The sequence below is a fragment of the Apodemus sylvaticus genome, chromosome 17, assembly GCF_947179515.1.
Source record: "Apodemus sylvaticus chromosome 17, mApoSyl1.1, whole genome shotgun sequence".
NCBI classification, from domain to species: Eukaryota; Metazoa; Chordata; class Mammalia; order Rodentia; family Muridae; genus Apodemus; species Apodemus sylvaticus.
The window spans coordinates 58360039-58385405 of NC_067488.1; the positions used below are offsets into that span (position 1 = coordinate 58360039).

Here is a 25367-nt window from a genome sequence, read left to right on the forward strand (position 1 = left end):
ACAGCAGAAAATCTGATCTGATTTCAAAGAAAGTTCCATCTTGTAAAAAGACAAAAGCATTGGCATAGTTTTTTTTTTTTAACCTATCAATCCTTCATTTCATTAAAGAGCTGGCTGTCTGGACCTTTGAAATGTACTTATTTTTATTAAGTGTGAAAGTTGTACTGTTTATAGCATGCATCTATATTTTGTCCGTGAGAGACTGTCTAGCTCTAGCTCTAGTGGTGAGAGATGAACTCCTGACTGGGAGGAGTCAACACCTGTCTATCTGAAGGACAATGGGCACAGAGAGCTTTGCTGGACCTTTGGTTTCTTTGAAGTGTGATCCATCAAAAGCGTAGGAGCAGCGTGACAGCTCCAAGTTACAGAACAAACACACCACAGTACTAGACAACCTTGAAAGACAAATTTATGACTGTAGCCACTTAAGAATACCTCAAGCAACACTTGAGGAGAAAAATACTAGGAGTTTTAAAATGGTCAGAGGACTAACAGGTGTCTGACTAATGCAACGGTAAGACATTGTAAGCTGGTGGCGTTTACCGGGCACTCAGCATCACTTTGTATATTTATATTCAAAATGACTCTTCATTTTGCAGATTAGCTAAGTGTCCCCAAAAAAGAAGCTTGAGAGACAAACCTCAACGACAAAAAATGCTGATCATGAAAGAAAAACTATTGTCAGGCACATGACATGAATTAGGATTCGAAGGAATTGATTCTGTTGAGTTAATTTAAATATGCACATTAAAGTTCAGATAGAACTGTGTGTACAGTTGGAAGTGACGTGTTTCACTATTTCACACAACACAAGCATAAACTATATCTAATTTTACGTATACGTGGATTTTCTTCTCAAAAAAGTTATTTCTTTGCTTAGGCAAAGAATTACAACATATTATAACACTGTGCTAGTAGAGATAAGACATGAAAATAAAACACCGTATATAACTAAGGACTGTTAGTACTCAAGTAGAATGTATTAATATGCTTAAAGTTATAAATAAATAAGCCAAAAGATATTATGCATCGAGTTATTAGTTATCATGGGTGTATTTTAAATGAAGAAGTCAAATGTTCTTTCTCTCTGAGTGTATTCTCCGAGTATGTGTTTCTGATTCAATGAGCACATGATTCTAGGTCTTTCTGTGAAATGGTCTTATTTGCAGGCTTTTATGGTGTGGACGGTGGCCTTGGAGAAGAACAGGATCCTTGACTATCAAAGCTGGTTGCCCGGCCAGGTAACTGAAAGACAGGAATTTCATAATTTATGATCCAATAAATAAATAAAAAACCTCCATGTAATGGCAATTGTATCTCTCTGATGACAGTGGATATTCACACAGTTTGCAATTTTCTGAAAAGAAGATTTATGTAACCTCCATGTTGTTCAGAACTTACCTTCCAAGGCAGAAAGAAAACACAAATATTTCCTGTGATACATGGTACTTGGATATAAAAGGTATATAGAATAATATCATTCAGCAACTTTTATGGCTTTAGAAGAGTCCCACACTTTATGGGAGATATTTAGTTTTTTCCTATATTATTACCTTAACAAGAACTTGCAGACCTAAGAGACTTATGATAGTTTGAATGAGAAATGTCCCTCATAGACTCACATGTTTAAGGGCTGTTTGGAATGGTTATGGAACCTTGGGTACATATGGCCTTGTTGGGTGGCCTTTGAAGGTTTTTACTCCCAGTGTCCTTCTTCAAGTTTGTTCTGTTTCCTGTGAATGAATAAAAATGTGCTCTCTCTGCTTCCTGCTCTGGCTTCCTGACACCACGCTTCTCTCCTATATTATATCCAGAGGACATAATATATGTTCTATATTATATCTTTTATTATATATCCTATACTATATATTATATATCTTCTCCGCTATATTATATCCAGAGGATATTCCTCTGGAATCATAAGCCAAAAAAGTTCTTTCTTCAAAAGGCCAATTTTGATTTTGATATTTTATTACAGCAACAAATTGTAATAAATTCAAGCCCACATTCCCTTTGTTTTGAAGCAGGAAGGAATTTTCCTCTGGGGGATTAATACACTGAAAGGGCTAGCTTATCATGTGGGAACACCAAATGACCAGAAGAATTCTCATGATCTATTCATATATGCATTTTAAGAGTTTAGCTAAAGGAATATCTATCTATATCTATATCTATCTATCTATCTATCTATCTATCTATCTATCTATCAGCTATCCATTGATTTATGAGGTACCTTGCCTGACTGTATACTTCTCACAATGATAAGCATGACCCAACCATCTGAATCTGTATGCAAGCCCCAATAAAATGCTTTCTTTCATAAGTTTCTTTGATCATGGTGTCTCTTTACAGCAATAGAAAAGTAACTAAAATAATACTTGTCTGTGTGTATATGTGTCTGTGTATGTGTGTATCTGTGTCTTTGTATGAGTATGTCTGTGTGTATATGTCTGTGTATATGTATGTCTATGTGTGTCTCTGTATGGATGTATTTCTTTGTGTATGTATGTATATGTCTGTGTGTGTGCACATGTCTGTGTGAATGTGTGTGTCTGTATCTCATGACTTACATTAATTATGAAATCAAGTAAAGTTTTGTGATTTTATATATAAAAGAAGTGTAACTGTTTGTGCTTTTCTATGTCCACTCCATTTTCTGAATGACACAGGGCTTATTTATTTATGAATTAATGCCTACGCCTTAAGGTAGGTATGTTCATAGATCACTATATCATAACTAACACATTTATACTATTCTGTGTGCCACATAGCTGGTTACCTCTCCTCAGTTTCACACATCCAACTTTCTCAATGTTTTGGTGGCAAATCCCCACATCCCTCTCTTTCCCAGAGTTCCCCTCTCTATCCTGGAAGTCCTACCTATTTTTTTCCTGCTTTGCTGTTGGCCATTCAGTCTTTATTGACAGGTGAGTACACAAGAGGTTATCCCTACAATGGGAATCTGGGTAGCAGCTTACTTCCATTGTCTGAACATGAAATCTTTGCCTCATTACCACAAAATGCCTTGAATAACATACCCAGGGTCTCATTCTTGTAACTAAGTTGAGACTGAAACCTTGTCCTACTGATAACATTCAGTCAGTTATAGCACACAGTCTTTCCTGTTTTAAAACCAAAGCTTACTGCATAAAGCATCAACTTACTCCTCAAAAAGGCTAAATTTTTATTTATTTTTTGTGGCTTTTATAAGCATTCATTTTATGAAACTTCACAAAGTTCTTTCTATCCTTTTGTGAACACCCATTATGTCTCTTCATGTGGCCCTTGAGGAGGTTATGTCAACTGATTTTGTGGGAAAGAAAGGCATTAAATAAAGCAATGTTTTGTACCTCCAGCTGACCAACTTTGACCAAAAGTTCTGAGAGAGAAAATGGGTATTCCTGTTCCTCTTTCCTAACATAACTCAGTCAGCGACACTGCTGTCAAGACCTGATACTGAGTCAGCCTGTGTGGCATAGTGTTCCGCATCTTCACTGTAAGTTGCTCCTACTGCAGAGGCATAGTAGAAATTTAAAGAAGGTCAACCATTCACCAAGCTTTATAATTAAAGTTGCATAGCATGGCCGGGCTTTGACTGTAGCTAAGTCGGTGTCTTGATATTTTAAATCTCTGTATGTTCTTTTTGACCAGACTTGCATCTGGGACGTACCCAGACGTATCAGATGACAATGCTTAATTAAGGATTTATAAATGACAAGGGGATTTGGGGAACGAGGTTCTTTTCACAGAGGATCAGTGCCGGAGCTCGGTTCTTATTGAGTAATGAACATAAGACCATGGCCCCTGGTCACTGACAAAAGCCTAAGGCTACACAAAGGAAAAGACACACTCCTTTCCCAGGCTTACTGACCAAGGGGCCCCAGACATCTAGAGGGTTTATTTATTTATTTTTTAAAAAATCTCTCAATTCACCCAGAACTTTGAATAGACAATGTTAGAGGCTCTGAAACAAAAGCAAGAATATGTTTTGTTAAATAGGTGGATAAATGAAATGTCAAATGAAGGTTAGCAGATAAAAAAAGTTTAAGCAACAGCAATAACTGAAGGCTGAGGTGGTGTCAGCATCCTTACCTCCAGCAAGGGGTGCCAATGTGTGATTGGCTTTCGGTGATAGGCCAGCATTTCATTCCAGTGGTCTCTCCCAAGACCCTCGGCATCTAGTCCAGTTCGACACACGCCTATGACCTCATTGTGTCCCACCCTAGGATTTGAGGAATATCCTATTTTCATTGTCACAGTTCAAAAGTCAGTGGAATGTTCCACATTTCAGTAGAATTTTAAAACTCATCATCAAAGCAATAGGTCCTTCAGGTTATGGTAGTCCCCAGACCCAGATTTCACTCTTTGTACTTTTAGTGACATGGACAATCACTGTCAGAAAACATCAAACACACAGTTCTAGAAACAAATAATCCACCAATATTACACAGTGATTTATACATACAGTATATTGCTATAATTGTTCTAATTTTATTATTTGTTATTGTTAACCTCTTAAATGGGATCTTGAAACTGGAAAGCTTCTGTAAGGCAAAGGACATAGTCAATAAGACAAATCGGCAACCTACAGAATGGGAAAAACATCTTCACCAACCCCACATCTGATAGAAGGCTAACATCCAAAATTTATAAAGAACTCAAGAAGCTAATCACCAAAAAAACCAAACAACCCAATCAAAAAATGGGGTATAGAACCAAACAGTGATTTCACAACTGAGGAATTTTGAATGGCTGAGAAGCACTTAAAAAATGTTCAAAGTCCTTAATGATCAGAAAAATGCAAATCAAAACAACCCTGAGATTCCACATCACACCAATCAGAATGGCTAAGATCAAAACCTCAGGTGGCAACACATGTTGCAGAGGATGTGGAAAAAGAGGAACACTCCTCCATTGCTGGTGGGAATGTAACCTGGTACAACCACTCTGGAAATCAATCTGGAGGTTCCTCAGAAAATTGGAAATAGATCTTCCTGAAGACCCAGCTATACCACTCTTGGGAATATAGCCAAAAGATGCTCCACCATGCCACAGGGGTACGTGTTCCATGATGTTCATAGTGGTCTTGTTTGTGATACCCAGAAGCTAGAAAAAACCTAGATGTCCCACCACAGAAGAATGGATACAGAAAATGTGGTTCATTTACATAATGGAATATGACTCAGCTATTAAGAACAAGGACATCCTGAGTTTTGCAGGCAAATGGGTGGAACTGGAAAATACTATCCTGAGTGAGGTAACTCAGACCCAAAAGGACATGCATGGTATGTACTCACTAATAAGTGGATATCAGCCAAAAAAAATGTTCAGAATACCCAAGATTCAGTCCACAGAACTCAAAAATGTCAACAAGCCGAAGCGCCCAAGTGAGGATACCTCAGTCCCACTTGGGAGGGAGAAGAAAGCAATCACAAGTGGAGGAGGGATGGAGGGACCTTGGAGGGAAAGTAGACAGTGGGGGGGAGGGGAGACAGGGGGAAAGGGGAATCTGATCTTGTGCACAGTTTATAAAGTAGGCTTCATGACGATCTGAACATGTAGGAAGAACAGCATTTATGAGACTCACTACTGTTTTTGGTTTCCACTATGTATGGAACATGTTGAAACATTCCCTATAGAGAGAAGAGATTGTTCTATACCCCTTTTGATTAAATGGAAATTCCTAAATAAAAATTAACTAGGCCAGGTGTAGGGCACAGCTGAGAGGTGGAGACAGGAGAATCAGAATTTCAAGTTCATCATCGGCTACAGAGAAAGTTTTGAGGTCAGCCTGGGCTACATGGGGTCTTGCCTCTAAACAACTACCAACCAACCAACCAGCCAGCCAACCAACCAACAAACCAATCAACCAAGCAATCAACCAACCAACCAACCAGTCAACCAAGCAATCAACCAACCAACCAACCAGCCAGCCAACCAACCAGCCAGTCAACCAACCAACCAACCAACCAACCAACCAACCAACCAATCAACCAACCAACCAACCAACCAGTCAACCAAGCAATCAACCAACCAACCAACCAACCAGCCAGCCAGTCAGCCAGCTAGTCAGCCAACCAACCAGCCAGTCAACCAACCAACCAACCAACCAACCAACCAACCAACCAACCAACCAACCAATCAACCAAGCAATCAACCAACCAACCAGTCAGCCAGCCAGCCAGCCAGTCAGCTAGCCAGTCAGCCAACAAAAAAGATGCAAAGATAATTTACTAAAAATCAACATACAAAGTAAATTCGTATAAAAAAACTCTCAGACTTTTTCAGCCCTCTGTCATGTTATCAATGAAATCACGGGCATAGGAAACACCAGCAAATCTCCCCCCGACTTTTACGATGCTGCTTTCTGAGAGGGAGCCCCACCTAACCCCCATACTGCAAAGAAAAATCCCACTCTTTTCACGAGGCTTGCTCTGCAGTGGTGCTTAGATTGTATGCGAGGAAGACAGTGCTCAGTTTCTTGCATAAAAGTCTCTATTTTACTAACTCTAAATTATAAGAGTAAGTATGCTACTGCTGGCAGTATAATTAAATAGGGTAGAGTTATGTTTAGTCCCGCCACTGTGATTTATCACTGCATAACAAAGCATACTGTTCGACATTACTATTTTCTATTTATGCCTTGTTTTTACTGCAACCAATAGCAATGATAGCTGATACTTATTTTTACTTTTTTATTTTTGATATTAAAATATAATTATACCATATTTCCCTTTCTCCTTCAAAATCCTCTCGAACACTGCTTTTGGTTCACATTTAGGCAGTCGTGTTTGGTGATATATTATGGATGCAGCTTCTGACATTACTAGGAGACCCAATCTCACAGCAAACTCCTTGACTCTGACTCTTTCAATCTTTCTACCCATCTCTTCTGCAGTGTTTTCCAAGCCTTAGGTGTGGAAATGTTTTGTAGATATATCCATTGGGACTCAGGTAACTAATATTTTTGAGAGTCCACTATGTAAAGACTGTTTTCCAAGTACTTTGAGTTTAATGATACAGTTAATCCCAAGTCCGTGACTTTGATTTGCTGCAGTATTTTTCCAACCCAATTACCTGGTAAAAGAAATCTCAGTTCAATCAATATCAATACAAACTATATGCCTATATTGGGTGAATCTCCCACTACATTACTCTATTCCCATCTATGTTATCCCATATAACTTGCTTCTTTCCATCCTCTCCCTCTATCCTCTGTAGCTCCTCCCACTTTCCCTGTGGATCGTTTTCTCCTCCCCCAAAACTCTCAGCTCCTCTTCCTTCCTCCTTCGCCTTTATTTGAAAAGTTAAAGTAGGGAGAAGGTTCACAGGTGTTGGCGAGGATGTGGAGAAAGAGGAATACTCCTCCACTGCTGGTGGGATTGCAAGATGGTACAACCACTTTGGAAATCAGTCTGGTGGTTCCTCAGACATGGCATGACACTTCTGGAGGACCCTGCTATACCTCTCCTGGGCATATACCCAGAAGATTCCCCGGCATGCAATAAGGATACATGCTCCACTATGTTCATAGCAGCCTTATTTATAATAGCTAGAAGCTGGAAAGAACCCAGAGGTCCCTCAGTGGAGGAATGGATACAGAAAATGTGGTATATTTACACAACGGAATACTACTCAGCAATTAAAAACAATGAATTCATGAAATTCTTAGGCAAATGGTTGGAACTGGAAAAATATCATCCTAAGTGAGGTAACCCAATCACAAAAGAATACACATGGAATGGAATCACTGATAAGTGGACATTAATTAGCCCAGAAGCTCTGAATTCTCAAGACACAGTTAGCATATCAAATGATACCTAAGAAGAGGGAAAGAGAGGGCCCTGGCTCTGAAAAGAGTTGATCCACCATTGTATGGGAGTACCAGGACAAGGAAATGGGAGGGGGGTGATTAGGAAATAGGTGAAGGGAAGAGGGCTTATGAGACCAATGGGGAGGGGGAAATCTGGAAAGGGGAAAGCATTCAGAATGTAAACAAAGAATATAGAAAAACAAAGTAAGGCACCTGTATACCGATTAACGATTAACTCCTCCTCTGCAGCCCCTCCCAGGAGTGGAATTAGCATCAAAATATAAGCCCAGGGCTATCCACAACACTCTATCATCTTATTTCATAAACAAAAAAGCTGGATACCTAAGAGTCAATAGCAGAAGTCAGTCTCTCAGTAAAGCCCCTGGCAAGCTGGATTTCCTTCCCTTTCAATCAGTTTGAGATGGGATTTTACGTGGCTTAGGTGGCCCTCAGACTCACCATGTAGCTGAGAATGAGCCCCCTGCCCATTATTTCTGAGTGCTAAGTTACTGTTTCTGTACCACAACTTTCTCGATAATCTGTTTTTTGAAACACGATGTAAATTTGAAAGAATTTGAATGTCTACAGAGTCACTTTGATAAGGTATCGAAGACATTGAATGGGCATCAAAGTGATAGGCATGATTTTAGGATGCTCTTCTTTTTAGGTATGTTTTCTGCTCTTCTTCTATGTAAATTCCTCTCAACATGAAGTTTCCCAGCAGGAGTATTCATGGAAATGATTTTTATAATACTAATTTATTTGATATTAGGATCTATTTCCTTAACAGTGGCTCACTGTTTTGAGAAATCAATAGCAGTTGCTAAAGCAAAATAGAGTTGTTCATGAAGACATTTATTTTTAAGGTTTGAAATGTGGGATGATTCAGGATTCTTTTAATACCCCTGAAAAGTCATCACAGGTGCTTTTCCTTTAATATAAACCCATTTAGTTAATTAGTTATCTAATTAATTTTTGGGGACTGAGTTTGAGACACTGAATGGCACATTACGACCATTCCCCATAGTGTTTGATTAATATTCTCTTAGGCATTTTATACTCATGTTCTAACTGAGCGGTAGAGTTATCAACAAAGAAATGTACAAGGGCAATGAGCAATGTCACAGCCTCCCAGGCTGCTACTCATCTTTCCTCCCATCATCACCCCAGTTCCACAGGATGTTAACAGTTTACCAGTGCAGAAAGTGAACCCCATAAATATGCTGCACTGGCCCTTGATGCCAGTTCATTCTAGAGCTGGGGTGAGCACCATTGCCCTTGTGTGGCATTCCCTCTAGTAAAGCCAACTCTGAATTGTCATACTTGTTATTCTGAGGAAAGACTTCTGAATAGTTCTGTATGTCACGAACTTCATACTACTTCCAGACTTGCTCTTCCCTCAGCCTCATGCGAATGTTAAGAAAGACTGCTTTGGAGATGAAACCAAACCCAAACTAGAACTGTAGGTTCTGATGAATTGCTTCCTTGTTGTTTAAGTTACATCTGGTGTCACAGTGAGTAACCTGGACACAGATGCGTCCTGGCTATGACTATTTGATGGTGTGCATCATGGACACACAGCCTCCACCCACCTGTCGTAGTCCATGACCGCAATGCACAGGCTGACCTGGTCCACATTCTCTGGAGGGATGTCGAAAATAATGGCTTCATTGTACACGGGATTGAGAGTATTCTTCTTTGTAGTTGTTTTCCGTTTTTTAAGTCTCCGTCCCTCGCACATCAGAGACACTTTGACATAAGGATCTATGAGAAGGAAGGGAATTTTATTAAAATGAAAACATCCATGATGTACACGAAACAGAGTATTTCATTTTTACTAAATAAGAAAGTGTACACGAGCTCTTTAGTATTAATAGTTTTAAAATTAAATAATTTACTTTGGGGGTTACAGACTTGATCTTATTTTGTCTATTCCTTTAGTCATAACTCTTTAGACTCAGATTTTAATTTTTTGAGCATGTTTTTGGAGCATTTTAAACTCTAGAAAAATATGTCTTTATATTTTGAGGAACAAAAGGTATTTTGTTATTAGAGTTATATACATACTGGTGCATAAAAGGGGAAAATGTCAATACCTAACCTCAGAAACACTTATTATTTTTTTTAACACCTGGAAGATCATTCTAAGGAAAACATTTCTTTTAAGTGAGCCACAGCCTCTTAAGAAGAGAGCGAGGGCTAGTTCCTCTCTGCTCCCCTATCACAACTCTGATGGCGTTCTGTTCTTTGCTTCTTACAAGTTCAGCAGCTCCTTTGCTGAGGCATATGCCTGCTGTGAGGTCGAATTAGATAATACTCTTCAAACACAGACATTTCTGAGGAAAAGCTTCACATAACAGTGGAATAACTTCAAATTTCATAATAACTCTGCCATTGTTCTGCTTGGTTCAAAACACACAATAAGAGACCAGAATAAACAATAACACGTTGGATGTCTTCTTGACATTCAACAACATATATTGACTCACAGATTTTTCACTAAAATAAACTTAATTTTTCTTTTACCTTCTTTTTTTTTCATTCTATAGTTTACACTGTTTAATTTGGGGATAAAGTCCCCAATTAAGGTGATAGCGGAATACACATAAAAACATACACAATAACTGGACCCTTCCTTTGCCACCTGCTGGTTTGTATCACTTTATAATTCTCGAGGCAAACACTGCAACAGAAGTTTATGTTCAAAACCATTAAAGGAAGAGAGAAGGAAGCTCCAGATTTCACTACTTTGTCAAATTTTCCCCCAAGAGAAATTTCCCTCAAGAGTTTCTTGACATATTGCTTTTGTTTGTCTCTTGTAGTGTCTTTCGACACTCCCGATGTTTACTGGGAAGGTGTCGAGAATGCAAAATGCAATGGTGAGCTTACATTTCATCTGCTTCTCTGCAGGAAAGTAAAGGGGGTGTATTCAATTTAACCTTATCTTTGTATGGTCTTGATTCACAACTGAAAGGCTAAGGATCCTCCTTTGCAAACTGACTCGATGAAAGCTTGGGAGAACAAAGTAAATTAGGCATTTATAGATAAATTGTATCAGGAAGGAAGCAAAGAAGGAAAGAAAGAAAGAAAGAAGGAAAGAAAGAAAGAAAGAAAGAAAGAAAGAAAGAAAGAAAGAAAGAAAAGGCAAGACTAAAGTTCAAAGTCAATCTATTAATAGTTTTCAAAGATTTCATAATTTGAATGTTATGTAAAAGGTGATTTATAACATTTTAATTTGTAATTTCTCCTCCTTTTATGTTATCCCACAGCAGAGAAATGATCAAAAGCCATACAACGTTAGATGTGTGAAATTATTTGTACAGGAATATGCCATCGACTACTGTGCACGCACCTGATGACCCAGTAATGTCCATTGCTTTCAGATTTCTGCACTTGATCACTGTCAAGGTCATACGACCAGCAGTTGGCAAATAGCAAAGGGAGAACATGATTTCGCCCAGGTCTATGCTTTCCTAGAAAGGAAATTGATGTTAGTAATTTCAAACACCAAACAGTGAAAGAAAAATGAAAAGGAAGATCAGCGAAAACATTTGCATCAATAGGATATTGGAAAATTTTAATTTCATTGAGGATTAAGACAACAGGTGTTTATGAGTGGAGCTAGTGAAAAGAGTCTCTCCCAACTGCTCACTTACCTTCTGTAACTTAGCAGAGAGGACCAGACTGCAGATGCCATCCACTGGCCACCTTCATCTTGTTTGTCACAATGAATGAAGGACAGCAGAGCTTATTCAGAGCCTGAGGACAAACCTAGTAGGAAATTATTCTCCATTTCCTCTCACCTCTGCATCCAACCAAGCCAGAGCAAATCTTCTCTACACTACTGACGAAATACGCCATATATTACTGATTCTTGGAATCTACTGTGCTGTGACTGGTCAAGCCACAGTCTTCCACCACCAGGATCAAATGGCCTCTAAAACTCATCTCCACTCCATATATTAAGCTTCACATATCAAAGTGATCAGTTATGGAATGAAAAGCAAATTTTATTTACACACACACACACACACACACACACACACACACACACAGACACACGTGAGTCTTACGCTTAAAACAAAGCACTTAAGGGATCATGATGTACTCAATATAATTTAAACTCCTTACATTGGCCTGGAGATAGAATGACTGACTATAAGCCCTGATGTGTCTGGAAAATTCCTTTTTTTAAAAAAAGTATTTATTTTATTTATATGAGTACACTGCACCTGTCCTCAGACACACCAGAAGAGGGCATCAGATCACATTGCAGATGGTTGTGAGCCACCATGTGGTCGCTGGGAATTAAACTCAGGATCTTTGGAAGAGCAGTCAGTGTTCTTAACCACTGAGCTATCTCTCCAGCCCCTGAAAAATTCACAATGCACAATTCTTTTGGTGTGAGTTTAAGAGCTTCCTTTCTGTGTCTTCATTAAGTAACACACTAAAAATCTATCTACATAAGCCCACATTGACTGGATCCTACCTTTGTTTCATCTCCAGTGTACCAACTCAGCCCCATTAATAAGCACAGAAGACTCTTTCCTACAAATCAAGTGATGCTTGCCTCTGCTTTTGAAGGTGCTGCTTGTTGAAACTTAACTCAGATTTCAGTTGTTTGACTTCTTTTTCCTTTTGTTTTTTACTTTTTCTGTCTTTGCTTCTCTCTGTCTCTCTGTCTCTCTGTCTCTCTCTCTCTCTCTCTTTGTGTGTGTGTGTGTGTGTATACACACATACACAGACACTCTTCACACACGTATTACATGTGCACATATGTGCACATGCATGTAGAGGCCAGAGATTGATGTTAGGAGTCATCCTTTATTGACCTTCCACCCTATTTTTCTTTAAGGCAGTGTCTCTCAATCAAACCCAGCACAATATGGCTAGTTTTGGAAGCCAGCTTTCTCTGGGAATCCTGTCTCTGCCTCCCAAGGCTGGAACTACTGGTGAAGCACCACACCCACCTGCTGTTTATGTGCATTCTGGGGATCTGAACTCAGGACCTCACACTTGCAAATGCTTAAATCAATGACCTATATATCCTCAGCTCTCGGCTATTTGATTTCTTATCTGGGAGCTGGCTCTTTAGATATTCTTCAGTGAGACATCATTCTAAGGCAGCATCTGGCCTATCCCCTGCCCGTGCCCATGCCAATGTTCCTGCCTGTGCCCTTTCCATGCCCCTCCCATGCCCCTCCCAGCTCCTTCATAGATTTTCATAACAACCACAGCATGAACTTGATTCATTGTCTAAAATTCCCCTTTGGATTCTTTCCCTTTGTTCATAGACAATGTCCAAAATAACAAGACTCCTGTCTTATTTTTAATATCCTAGAGAGACATAGTTTATTAGTGGCTGTCAGTACTTGAAAAACATTATGGATCTGAGGATTGGACGCAGGATTCCAAGAATGCTAGGCTATCACTCTACCATACACTACACCCTCAATCTTCTGGTCCCATAGTCTTTGAAGGAATGGATAAATGACAGTCACTGTGGATAAGTGTTAAATTTCTCTTACACATTAGAAACATCCCTAGCATTCTTACATAGGTGTGTATGCTATCACTGCATAGCTAGTGAGTGAGTGTGTAAAAACTGATGAGCATAATGAGAATTAAGGATTTCTAAGGGTAGGTTAAAGGATTTGATGAAATCACTTGTAAAGAAAAAAAAATGAGCCGGGCGGTGGTGGCACACGCCTGTAATCCCATCACTCTAGGAGGCAGAGGCAGGCAGATTTCTGAGTTCGAGGCCAGCCTGGTCTACAGAGTGAGTTCCAGGACAGCCAGGGCTACACAGAGAAACCCTGTCTCTAAAAAAACCAAATCAAAAAAAAAATTGAAGTTGATTTAATTCGAAGAAAATACATTCCTAATTCAGTAGCCAGCATCACAGAACTAAGTTCTTAAAAGTCTTTTGTTTCTCGGGGCTGGAAAGATGCCTCTAAGTCTGATGACCTGAGTTCAGTCTTCCAAAAGGTCTCCACATGCTAGAGGGTGAGAACTGACTCCAGAATCCTCCAAGTTATAGTCTGACATGTGACTTCCACAGTGCCTTTTGGCAAACATGGACCCACACCCACACACAAAATAAAGGAAACACATACATTTTTTAAAATCCTTATTTCTCTGAAGAATGAAGTCAGAATTTTGATTGGCATCACAGTCAGCCTGTGGGTTGCATTCAGCAGTACAGCAACCTTTGTGGATTGATTCCGTGATAAGCTTCAGAGGGCTTCCCATCTTGCCTTATCCTTTCTTACCCGTTGTCTTACCCCTCAGTGTGTCAAAGGTTCATTGCTAAGGTCTCCCCTTTTCTGGTTGTACTTATTCCAGCCCACTATCCCTTTAAAATGGGAGTGCTTCCTTGAACTTTTCCTCAGCGTGTTTGTTACTGACAAATAAGAAGGGTACTGGCTTTTGCCTGTTAGTTTTGTATTCGGCCACTTTCCCAAAAGTGTTTATCAGCTTCAACAGTCTTCAGGGTCTTTTATGTACACAATCCCAGAATTGGCAAATGGAAATACTTCAAACTCTTCCCCCCCTCTTTGATTCGTTTTTTTCAAGACAGGGTTTCTCTGTATAGCCCTGGCTGTCCTGGAACTCACTCTGTAGACCAGGCTGGCCTCGAACTCAGAAATCTGCCTGCCTCTGCCTCCCAGAGTGCTGGGATTACAGGCGTGCACCACCACCACCCGGCTCTTTCTCTTGTCTTACAGCTTTCACTACGACCTAAGACTTCTGAGCGCACTGTGATTAGGAGTGGAGAAGGTGGACAGCCTTGTCTTATTTCTTCTTTTAGTGGAAATGCGTGGAGGTTTCCTCTATTGAGTAAATTGGTGGCTACAGGTTTGTGGGGACACACAAGAGCCCAAATAGTGACAGTAATTTGGAGCAAAAAGAATAATGCAGAAGATAAAATCATTCTGATTTTAAGTTATGCTACAAGCCATGCCAACAAAAACCAGCACGGTGCTGGCACATCCACAGAGTGAGATCAACGAGTAGAACAAAGAACCCAGATAAAACCCTACAGCAACAGCCACATGATGGCAATAATCCTCAGTGGAAAAGAAGTCATCCTCTTTACTAATGGTGCAGATATACCACGTGCACATGTAGAAGAATCAAACTAAATTCCTTTCCTTTAGCCTGTATACATTTGAATCCAAACAGATCAAAGACCATAAAGTCAGGAACTATTGAAGGAAACAGTGGGGAAATGTTTCAAGAAATTGACATTGAGAAGACTTTCTCCAGTCATGTGGAAAATCAAGCTAAAAGTGGACCAACAAGACCTTCATCAAGTTCAAAACCTACAGCATAGCAGAGGACATAAGTAATTGAGGGATGGGGCAGCATATAAGAATGGGGAAAAATCTTATATACTTATATATCAATTGAAGGATTAATATCCAGGATATGCAAATAATGCAAAAATGCAAACAACGCAGTCAGTATTTAGTAAAACTAATAAAACAAGCAGACAGCTCCCAAAAGATGAACTATGAATGGCCAATATACATATAAAAATATACTCAATTTTACAAGCCATTAGAGAAATGCAAATGAAAGGTTGAGGAGATGGTTCAGTGGATAAATCACTTGCCACACAAGCATAAGATTCTGAGTTTTGATTCCTAGAACCACTGGGCATAATGGTGTGCAACTGTCACCTCAGTGTTCTGACAGTGACAGGAGGTGGAGGCAGAATAATGCCTGGAAACGTACAGGCCAGCTATTCTATACATAGCTGCAAACAAAGGACTCTTTCTCAAGGCGGAAGGCAAGGACCCACACCCAAGATTGTCCTCTAATCTCCAAACATGCACCATAGCACAGGGGTGCCTCTCTCTCTCTCTCTCTCTCTCTCTCTCTCTCTCTCTCTCTCCAGTCCGAATGGTAGTGAATAAGAAACCAAGTAGCCACCAGTGCTGTAGAGAACATAGAAACATGAGAACCCCTACATAATGCTGTTGGGGAGGTGGACTAGTCCAGCCCCTATGGCAACTGGTAGGATGTTTTCACATAAAACTAAATATCGGTCTACCAGTGACCCAGATGTACTACTCCTGGGTATTTACCCTAAATTCTAAGTCATCATCTCACAGAGACACTGCGCTTCAATGTGTACTTTAGCACTGTTCCAAATAGCTAACTGTCTTAGGGTTTGCATTCCTGCACAAACATCATGACCAAGAAGCAAGTTGGGGAGGAAAGAGTTTATTCAGCTTACATTTCCACACTGCTGTTCATCACCAAAGAAAGTCAGTACTGGAACTCAAGCAGGTCAGAAAGCAGGAGCTGATGCAGAAGCCATGGAGGAATGTTACTTACTGGCTTGTTTCCCCTGGCTTGCTCAGCTTGCTTTCTTATAGAACCTAAGACTACCAGCCCAGGGATGGTACCACCCACAATGGTTCCTCCACCCTTGATCACTAATTGATAAAATGCTTTACAGCTGGATCTCATGGAGGCATTTCCTCAACTGTAGCTCCCTTCTCTGTGATAACTCCAGTTTGTGTCAAGTTGACACACAAAACCAGCCAGTACACTAACATACCGAACTAACCTAAGCATCCAACAACAGTGAAGTGCATAAAGAAAATGTAGGAAATATGCACAATGGAAATATTTTAATCCACTAAGAACAAATTATGTTATATGTAGGAAAGTAGAGACAACGGAGATAATCCTATCAAGCAAATTAAGCCCCTGTCAGACTAACAGACAAATGCTTTCTCTTATACATGGTTGCTGTATTTTACATAGATACATAAAGCATTCACACACACACACACACACACACATTACATTAGAAGAAGACTATTTTGTTACCAATTAGTCAATAGCCATAGGGATTGTAAACAGTGAAATAATCTAAATAAAGCATAAGGAATTCAACATGGATCAGCATATGATAGGAGATATTGTCTTGATCATAGGTACATGTTGGCAATGAATCTTCCACATAATAAATTCCGTGTTTCAGAAACCTGTAGCCAACACCAGGCTACATGGAGAGAACCTCAAAGCATTCCCACTAAGATCAGATCTAAGATAAGGATGCAGATCCTTTTCATGCTTATTTAATATAGGGCTTAAAGTCTTATCTGGAGCCAGAAACAGAAGGAGAAAATAAAATGGTTATAAATAAGAAAATGGCTGGCTGCTATATATAACAGACCCCAAGGACTCTAAAAAAATCACCTACAGAAAAGGAAAGAATACAAAATGAGTTCACAGAATCAGTAGACCCTCTTTGTACTAATGACAGATATACTGAAACAATCCTATTCATAATAGTCATTAACAATCACATACCTAGGAAACCAAAGACAAATGTCTTTAACAAAATTTTCAGATGCTGAAGATCAGGGAAGACACTAGGGGATGGAAGGTCCTTCTTTACTTCATGGAGGGGAAGAACCGAAACTGTGAAAATGGTGTTCTACCAAAAGCAATATAAAGATTCAAAGAAACCACAGGGGCACAATCCATAGGCAGACAGACATACACACATACTTGCACATACTTCTTAAAACATATATGGAGAAAAAAATCAAGGATAGTTAAAGAACAAATGGTATTTGCAAAAATACCATTGTATGAGATATCACCATACCTGATTTTAAGTTATGTACACAGAACCATAGGAATAAAAATAGTGTGGTTCTGGCATAAACATAGATTCATAGAACAATGAAATAGAAGACTTGGATATAAGTACAAATAATTATGACTACATAATTTTTCTTTTTACATAGGGTCCAAAAATATACATTAAAGGACAGACAGCTTCTTCATGAATAGGGCTAGAAACTCATTAACGTGTACAAGAATGAAACTATGATCATATTATCTTGCTCTGCACAAAACTCAATTTTGTAAATGAGTCAAAGGTCTTAATATAAGACCAGATACCTTAGAACTGCTACAGGCAATGTAGAGAGTACAGTTCAACATACTAGGTATAACATGGGCCCTTGAACCCCCAAATGGCAGTACCACTGGCAATGTCCTAAATGACAGTCTGGGCTCAGCCAAGGCTACACTCTCACTGAGTAAACAGAAGTATTGTTGCCTAAAGTCAGCATTCCTTGGAAACCTTGATAAGTGGGGTTCTGTTTGTCAGGAAAAGTCATAGACTCTCTTATCTGTCACCTATAAGCAAATATCTCCAGAATGGACATCTAGCTCCTGGTTAATTCACATAAGACTGCAGCAGATCAAAGCCCCATGCTGGCTTCTAGGCTGTCTCAGCTGACATGCCTACCTCCCACCATAACATAACCCCGTTCTTATAACTAGCAAGAATCTCCCCCACCATTTTGCTCTTCTTACTGACCCCCAAGAGAAAGCTTTGGCAGTTTGAATAACAAATTTCCTTCCACCCATGGAGTAGTCTAGTTCAGTGATTTCACTGCACCCCTGACTACAATATAAATATAGGTAATGATTTTCTAAACGGGATTCCAGCAACATGGGAAATAAGACCAACACTTGACACAGGGGACATCAGGAAGCTAGAAAGATTCTCTACAGCAAAGGAAACGGTTAGAGGAGTGAATAGAACTTTGTACACTGTTAGTAGAAATGTAAACTACTACAGTCACTTTAGGAGTCAATCTGGAGGTTTTTCAAAAGACTTTAAGTAAATCTCCCACATGACTCAGCTGTACCATGACTCTATATATTAATATAGAGATATTTATATTAGTGTATCCAAGCTCATTACCACTCTATTCACAAGAGATAGGAAATGGAATAAGTACAGATTTCCAGTTGAATGTAAAATGGAGACATGGCAACTGTACACAGTGGAATTATATTCAGCTACAAAGAAAAATGAAACTGAAAAGAATTATACTGAATGAAGTACACTACCCTCAGAAACAAAAACGCTCATGTTTTCTCTTCTGTCCAGATCCTAGATTTGGCTCTTCAATTGTGTTTAGCTTGGAGTATTTCTCAAAGCCAAGACACCAGAATAGAGATGAAAGGCCTAGAGGTGAATTACCTTAGAGGAAGTGGGCATAGCACATAGATAAACAGAGAACAGGAGATGTTAAATTTTATGTGGAAAGATTCAAATAGAGAGAGGGCTGGGAAGATTTGGATGTAGGTAAGGAGTAATTACCATGAACTGGGTTTAAAGAGGAATAGATGTGGTCAGCTGCATCAGGTGATACGGCAGGAAGGTGCTGTGGAAGCTGCTCAGAGAGAAAAATCACGGACAGTCTTATCCAGCTGTGAACCTTGGCAGCCACAATGACAAGATATGCTCTTTGGTGACAAGATGGAATGAAGTCATGAGAATAGTCAATGTAATTTTAAATTAAACTTAAAGCCTGTTCCACAAGAAGCAGTTCATGCCTGGTACTGTAACCCTTGACTAGGGAAGCCATAGTCCCAAGGGGACAACCTTCTACTAATGTTCTGTTAAAGGAACATGATGTACTAGTGGCTTCTATAGGCACTCTACTGATCTTTATGCCTATAGATTAGTATAGCTCTTGCCCCTCATCAGAGAGACTTCTTATTGTAGTGGTCAGAGACTACCATAGAGATCCACAACTGGTCAAAGTCCAGAGAATAATTGGGTGTGGAGTGGCCAGTCCTAAATAGAACATCTGTACCATTCTTCGTGCTCCAAAGCTCCCCGGATAATCTTGGAAGAGGTGGTGAAGAGTCCTTAAGAAAACTGTAATTAGAACATAGAATGTGAGAAAAAACATCTGTCTTCAATAAAAAGAAAAAATGGGGGGAAAGAGAGAGAGAGAATTGCTGCAAAATAGTACCCTCTTGGACAAGGTAGGACAGTTATACCATAGTCTCATCTGCTGTGGATGCCAGTCAATATCCCAACAGGGAAGGGGGAGAGGGATTATGAGGCTGTATCTCTAGCTGAAGAATTATTGTCAGCTGATGGCTACTGAGGGACACTCATTTTGCTTCAGAAGTGTTCTCTCTGGTAGGATGGTCATATATCCCTGCACATATGAGTACCACTAATTGGTACTCATATGTGCAGGGATATATGACTATCACACACACACACACATATGAATTTGGAAAGGAATGGGTGGGGCAGAGATTGTTTAGGAGAAGTATGTAGGAGTAATTAGATGAAGACATGATCAAAATATATTACATATATGAAATTGTCAAAGAATAAGTGGTGTGATGGATATTCTTGGGTATCAACTAGACTACATCTGGAATTAACTAAAATTCAAGCAGCTGGGTACACCGGTGAAGGATTTCTCTTAACTGAATTATGCAAAGTGGGAAGACCCACCTTATATCTGGATCTTTTGAGGGAGAAAAATCCATCTTAAAACTGGGCCATACCTGGTGGCAGCCTATATAAAGGACATGGAAGATGGAAGATCTTACTCTGTCTGCTTGCCCTCATTCTCTCTGGCATGTTCTTTCTTTCATTGGTATTAGAGCCTTCTTTGGGATTCTGAAGAACAACTGAGATAACCATTTTCATGGACTGAACAACTACTGGATTCTTGGCTTTTCCATTTGGAGATAGCCATGGTTGGTATGGAGGAAGAAAATTCTCTCTCCTTAGCAGATGTGCTCCACCCCCACTACCTGAAATATTACCACTTTGACCTTGTCTGATAAAATTGTCCTTCATTGTCTGTTAAGTCATAGGTGACTTTCTTTGTAGGAGATAACAGACTTGGCAATAATGATATCCCTCAGGGTCCACCTAAATTACTGTTAGACCTATACACTGTTAGACATATAACCAGGAATAAGGCTAAGAGGGGATATCCTATACCCTTTCATCTTATCAAGTAGATAAGTCTGGTTCAAGGGAAAATGTTTTATGCTACTAATGAGTGTGATAATTCATTCACTCAGAATTAAGTCTGAAGAATGTGTGTTAGAATGGATTTCAAGGCTGTAGCATGGATGGCTAAGAAAAGGGATAGCTAAAAGGCATAGAAATGTAGCATGGTTTGCTGATGGTTCTGCACGCAGAAGTGGAGAGCAGTAGCATTATAACCCCTTTCTGCGACAACCCTGAAACACACCATCAAAGGGAAATCTTCATAGTGGGCAGAACTTTGGGCAGTACCCTGGTATTACATTCTGTTTGGAAGAAGAACTAGACAGATGTGTGACTGTTCATGGCCTGTAGCCAGTGGACTTGCTGGATAATCAGGGACTTGGAAAGGCCATGATCTGAAAAATGATTGGAAGAAATTTGTGAATAGATCTCTCCAAATGGGCCAAGGGTATGAAGATACTTGTGTTCTTCAGCAGGGGACTTCAACAATCAAGTAGATAAGATGACCTAGTCTGTGGGTAGTTAGCCCCTTTCCCTAGCCATCCATGCCATTGTCCAATGGAAAAAGTGGCCGTGGTGGCAGAGATGGAGGTTATGAATGGACTTGTTAGTGTGGACTCCCACTTATCAAGCTCACCTGGCTACAGCTGCTGCTGCTGAGGGGCAGGTAGTCCAACAGCAGAGCCCAAGACTGAGGCCTGATATTTCCCATTCCCAGGGTGACATGATGGCAGGTTGACTACAGTGCACCATTTCCTCGGTGGAAAGAACAACTCTGTGTCTTTATTGGAGTAGGTACTTATTCTGGTTTTGTATTTGACATTCCTGCATGTAATACTTTTGCCAAATCTACCATCTGTAGAACTGCAGACTGCAGCAACCACTGTCATGATATTCTACACAGTATTGTGCCTGACCAAGGAACTCACTTCACAGCCAAAGAAGTGGGACAGTGGACCCATGATCACAGAATCCACTGGTCTTAGCATGTTCTCCATCATCCTGAAGTAGGTGGCCTGACTGAACAATGGGATGGCCTTTGAAGACATAGAGGGTCAAGTAGGTGACAGCAGCCTAAGAGGTGGGCAGAGTTCCCCAGAGGTGGTAAATGCTTTAAATTATCATCCTATATATGGTATGCCTTCTTCCTTAGCCAGGATCCATAGATACAGAAATTAAGGGATGGAAGAGTAAATGGTTCCACTCACTTTCACCCATATAGAACCACTAGACATTTTTTTCTTCCTGTTCCTACAACCTTAAGTTCTCTGTCCTACAAGCTTTGGTTACAGATCAGGGAACACTCCTGCTAGGAGACACAATAAACATTCCATTGAACTGAAGGCTCAGACTCCTCCCTAATTACTTTGGGTTTCTTATGCCCTTAAAACAAGGAATAACTATGTCCAGATTACCTAGGGGAAATTGAATTGATACTCCACAATGGACATAAAAAGATTATTTGTGGAGTGCAGGAGATCCTTTGGGAATCTCTTGGTGTATACACACACACACACACACACACACACACACACACACACACCACACAGAGTGAGCGAGAGAGAGAGAGAGAGAGAGAGAGAGAGAGAGAGAAAGAGAGAGACAGAGACAGAGACAGAGAGACAGAAAGACAGACCCACACACAGACAGACATACACAGACACAGACAGGCGCGAGTGTACATACATACACACACAGAAAGAGAGAGAAAGAGAAAGAAAGAGAGAGAGAGAGAGAGAGCGAGCGAGAGAGAGAGAGAGATGGGGGAGAGAGAAGAGTGAGTCACATTCATTCTCTCAGTTCTGATTTGCTAGTCAATCTTGACCATTACAAACATACTTGAAAAATATAAAAAATTCAAAAACAGAATAATCTAAACAGCTTAATGAGTCACAGTCCCATAGTCCCACATTTAGTTTATCATCTAAAGGATCATCTAACTGATCATGTTGCAACACACAATCTATTAATTTTTCTACTTACTGGCTACTGAATCTCATCATTCAAAGATTCTTTTCATAGTTTCAAAAACTCCAACAAGAATACTTATCTGCTAATCAATCTACAACAGGTGAAAACACATGGGATCTAAAGAGACAATTAAAAACAGAAATAAAAGTAGCTATGTAGAAATAAAATGTAGCTGCTATAAAGACATACTGTATATAAAAGAAGCAAATGTTCCAAAGCCACAATAATCTAGTCATTTTGAATATGGCTGTAAGGCATACACAGAAAAAATATCCCATACATAGAAATATATAGCCTTAGCATTTTATTAAAAGTGCAAACAAAGATTAACACAAAACGATGAGCTGTGTCATCGGATAAGAAACTATGTTTTGTACATTCCACTTCAGTAGAGAATTGTGCACATTTGTTTCAGTTCCTTTTCTTTAAGTGCTTAAAATAAGGCCGGCTTCTGAGGGGCTCCTGAAAATTCATTAATTGTTATTCTAATGTCTGCAGTATTATTGTAAGAATTCCCCTTCTTAGCTCTCTAGAAACTCCTGATTCTAGAAAACAACCACTGTAACAAGCACTGTCTAGTGCTTGGCATTCCATAGCTTTTTTTCCAAGGAGTATCTTTAACCCGTTTAACCCACGTATGCACTAACTTAGTTGTGTGTTCGCTGTGACTATGCTCTAAGTGCACAGTTGGGAAGTGAGGAATATAGAGGAAGATCACAAAGAGGCTGACCCAAGAGTTTCTGCACTTTATTTCTTTGTCTTAATGGTGACATTATGATATATGATGGTTAACGAACTGAAGTGATGAGATTTCATAGATAATAAGAAGTATAATATATATGAGTACTGTGATAAGTATTCAAAGATAAGAATGACTAGGCCACATGGCGAAATGAGGAAGTGATATTTAATGAGGCTTAGTGTGGGCAGGTGATGGTTTCTAAGGAAGCAAGAATCCAGAAGTGTTCGTGAGACGGAAGAGCAGGAGCTTGGTGAAGTAGGAAGGAGTCAGGTCCCGAATCAGAAATGATGGAGATGAAAGGGTAAAGCTTTGGGACCAGTGAGATGGATCAATCACAGTAGTGCCTGCTATCCAAGGATGAGGACCTCTGTTCAGTCCCCAGCACCTAGAACATCCATGTAAATGCCTGGTGTGACAGTGCACATCTGTAATCCCAGGGTTAGGCAAGTAAAGACATGAGTATCTCCAGAGTTCACTGACCAGATGATCTTGCCAAGCTGGTGAGCTGTAGCTTCAGGGAGAGACACTCAAAAATATGGTGGAGAATGACTGAAGAAGATACCCAGCCTTAACCTCTAACCTTTATATGCATGCTAACGCACATGCTTATCCACACACATGCATGGATATGTCCCTAGACACCACCAAAAACCATACATCTTCCATGTATTGATTCTCAAACATAAAAGAAAATTACCTAACCTCCTTAATTAATTGCAAGCAAAATGACAATATCTTTTTATCTTACAGGGTCGATCAAGTACTTTATGTAAATATATACAGAACACAATAGTGACAGTAGTACTGTTTGCATTGCTTCTTTATTTTTTGTGACCTGGCTAGGAGGAGAGAGAGAAGCAGCAAATTAAGTAAAATAGGGATGGGAGATGTTGGCTGAGGGAAGTTTGAATTCAGGGATATATTGGGAAGTAGACTAATGAAGACGTATTGGGAAAAAAAACCTCATTGGTTGCTATGGTTACAGCAGTCATCACATTTACTTAGCACCCTAAATGTAGCCTGCCTTCCACGTTTCCTGGAGGGTAAGAAAAGAGATGGTTTTCTGTAGTATATTGCTAAAAGCAAGATCTAAGTAGATCAAGTGAACTTTTATCAAATTACTAGTCCTTTGTCCATCTCCAAGGAAATGAATTTATAGTGAAATTTGAGTGATGTTCTAGGTTCAAAGGACTATACAATTCTTATCATTTCTTCATGACACACCTCCTGGAGTTTCATCTTGAGCAATCCACCTACCCTTATGTGTCCTTGGTGTCCTTGGTATAAGACGGTACTCAATAAGATGAAATAAATTATTTTCCAGAACTAGATGTTTATAAATGTAAACACTAGTAAAAATGATGCCCATGGAGGATATATAAGTGAAGTAAAGTATGCTCAAGAGTGTCTGAACCTGGAGTTGGAGGATGGCACAGCAGGTAAGAGCCCTGGCTACTCTATCAGAGGACCAGGGTTCAATTCCCAGTACCCACATGGTAACTCACAACTACCTGGAACTTCATCTCCCAAAGATCTTACACACTATTCTTACCTCCTAAAGATACCAGGCACACACATGGTGCACAGACATACATGCAGGCAAAATATCCATATGCATAAAATAAGTACATTAAAAAATAATGTCAGAACAACAGTTTCATGCTTCCTTGCTATAGTGAGGGCATTAATAGGTCAAATTAAAGAGAGGAAAAAAGTAGACTCAAAAATGTAGATATCACCTTACTTCAATTGCTCAAAAGTGTGCCAGATGAGGGAGGTGGCACACTTAGACATTGTCAAGGATTATTGAACTGGAGATTAATGAGGAAGTCATCAAGGTTAATGGATATTAAATGTTATTTATATTGTGCATGTGTAATCAGGATGCCTGGAAGGACATCCTAAAAGGACCTGGTTTCCCCTATACAAATAATTTGGACTATTGAAACAATCAATGCACCCAGAGACTTGGAATTTCTCTCCACAAAAATCTCATGCTGGGAAGGAAAAGGTTGCATCCT

The 25367-nt window shown here is 39.6% G+C and overlaps 1 protein-coding gene across 1 annotated transcript in view; it reads right to left on the reverse strand.

The window, feature by feature from the left end:
• Positions 1-1033: 1033 nt before the first annotated feature.
• Syt10 (synaptotagmin 10) overlaps positions 1034-25367 on the reverse strand; it is a 62522-nt gene continuing 38188 nt past the window's right edge. Inside the window, exons 4-7 of the mRNA XM_052161010.1 lie at positions 11166-11286; positions 9406-9577; positions 4093-4222; positions 1034-1245 (exon numbers count right to left, since the gene is read on the reverse strand). Coding sequence (XP_052016970.1) covers positions 1174-1245; positions 4093-4222; positions 9406-9577; positions 11166-11286 — 495 coding nt within the window. The 3' untranslated portion in view covers positions 1034-1173. The remainder of the gene's footprint in view (positions 1246-4092; positions 4223-9405; positions 9578-11165; positions 11287-25367) is intronic.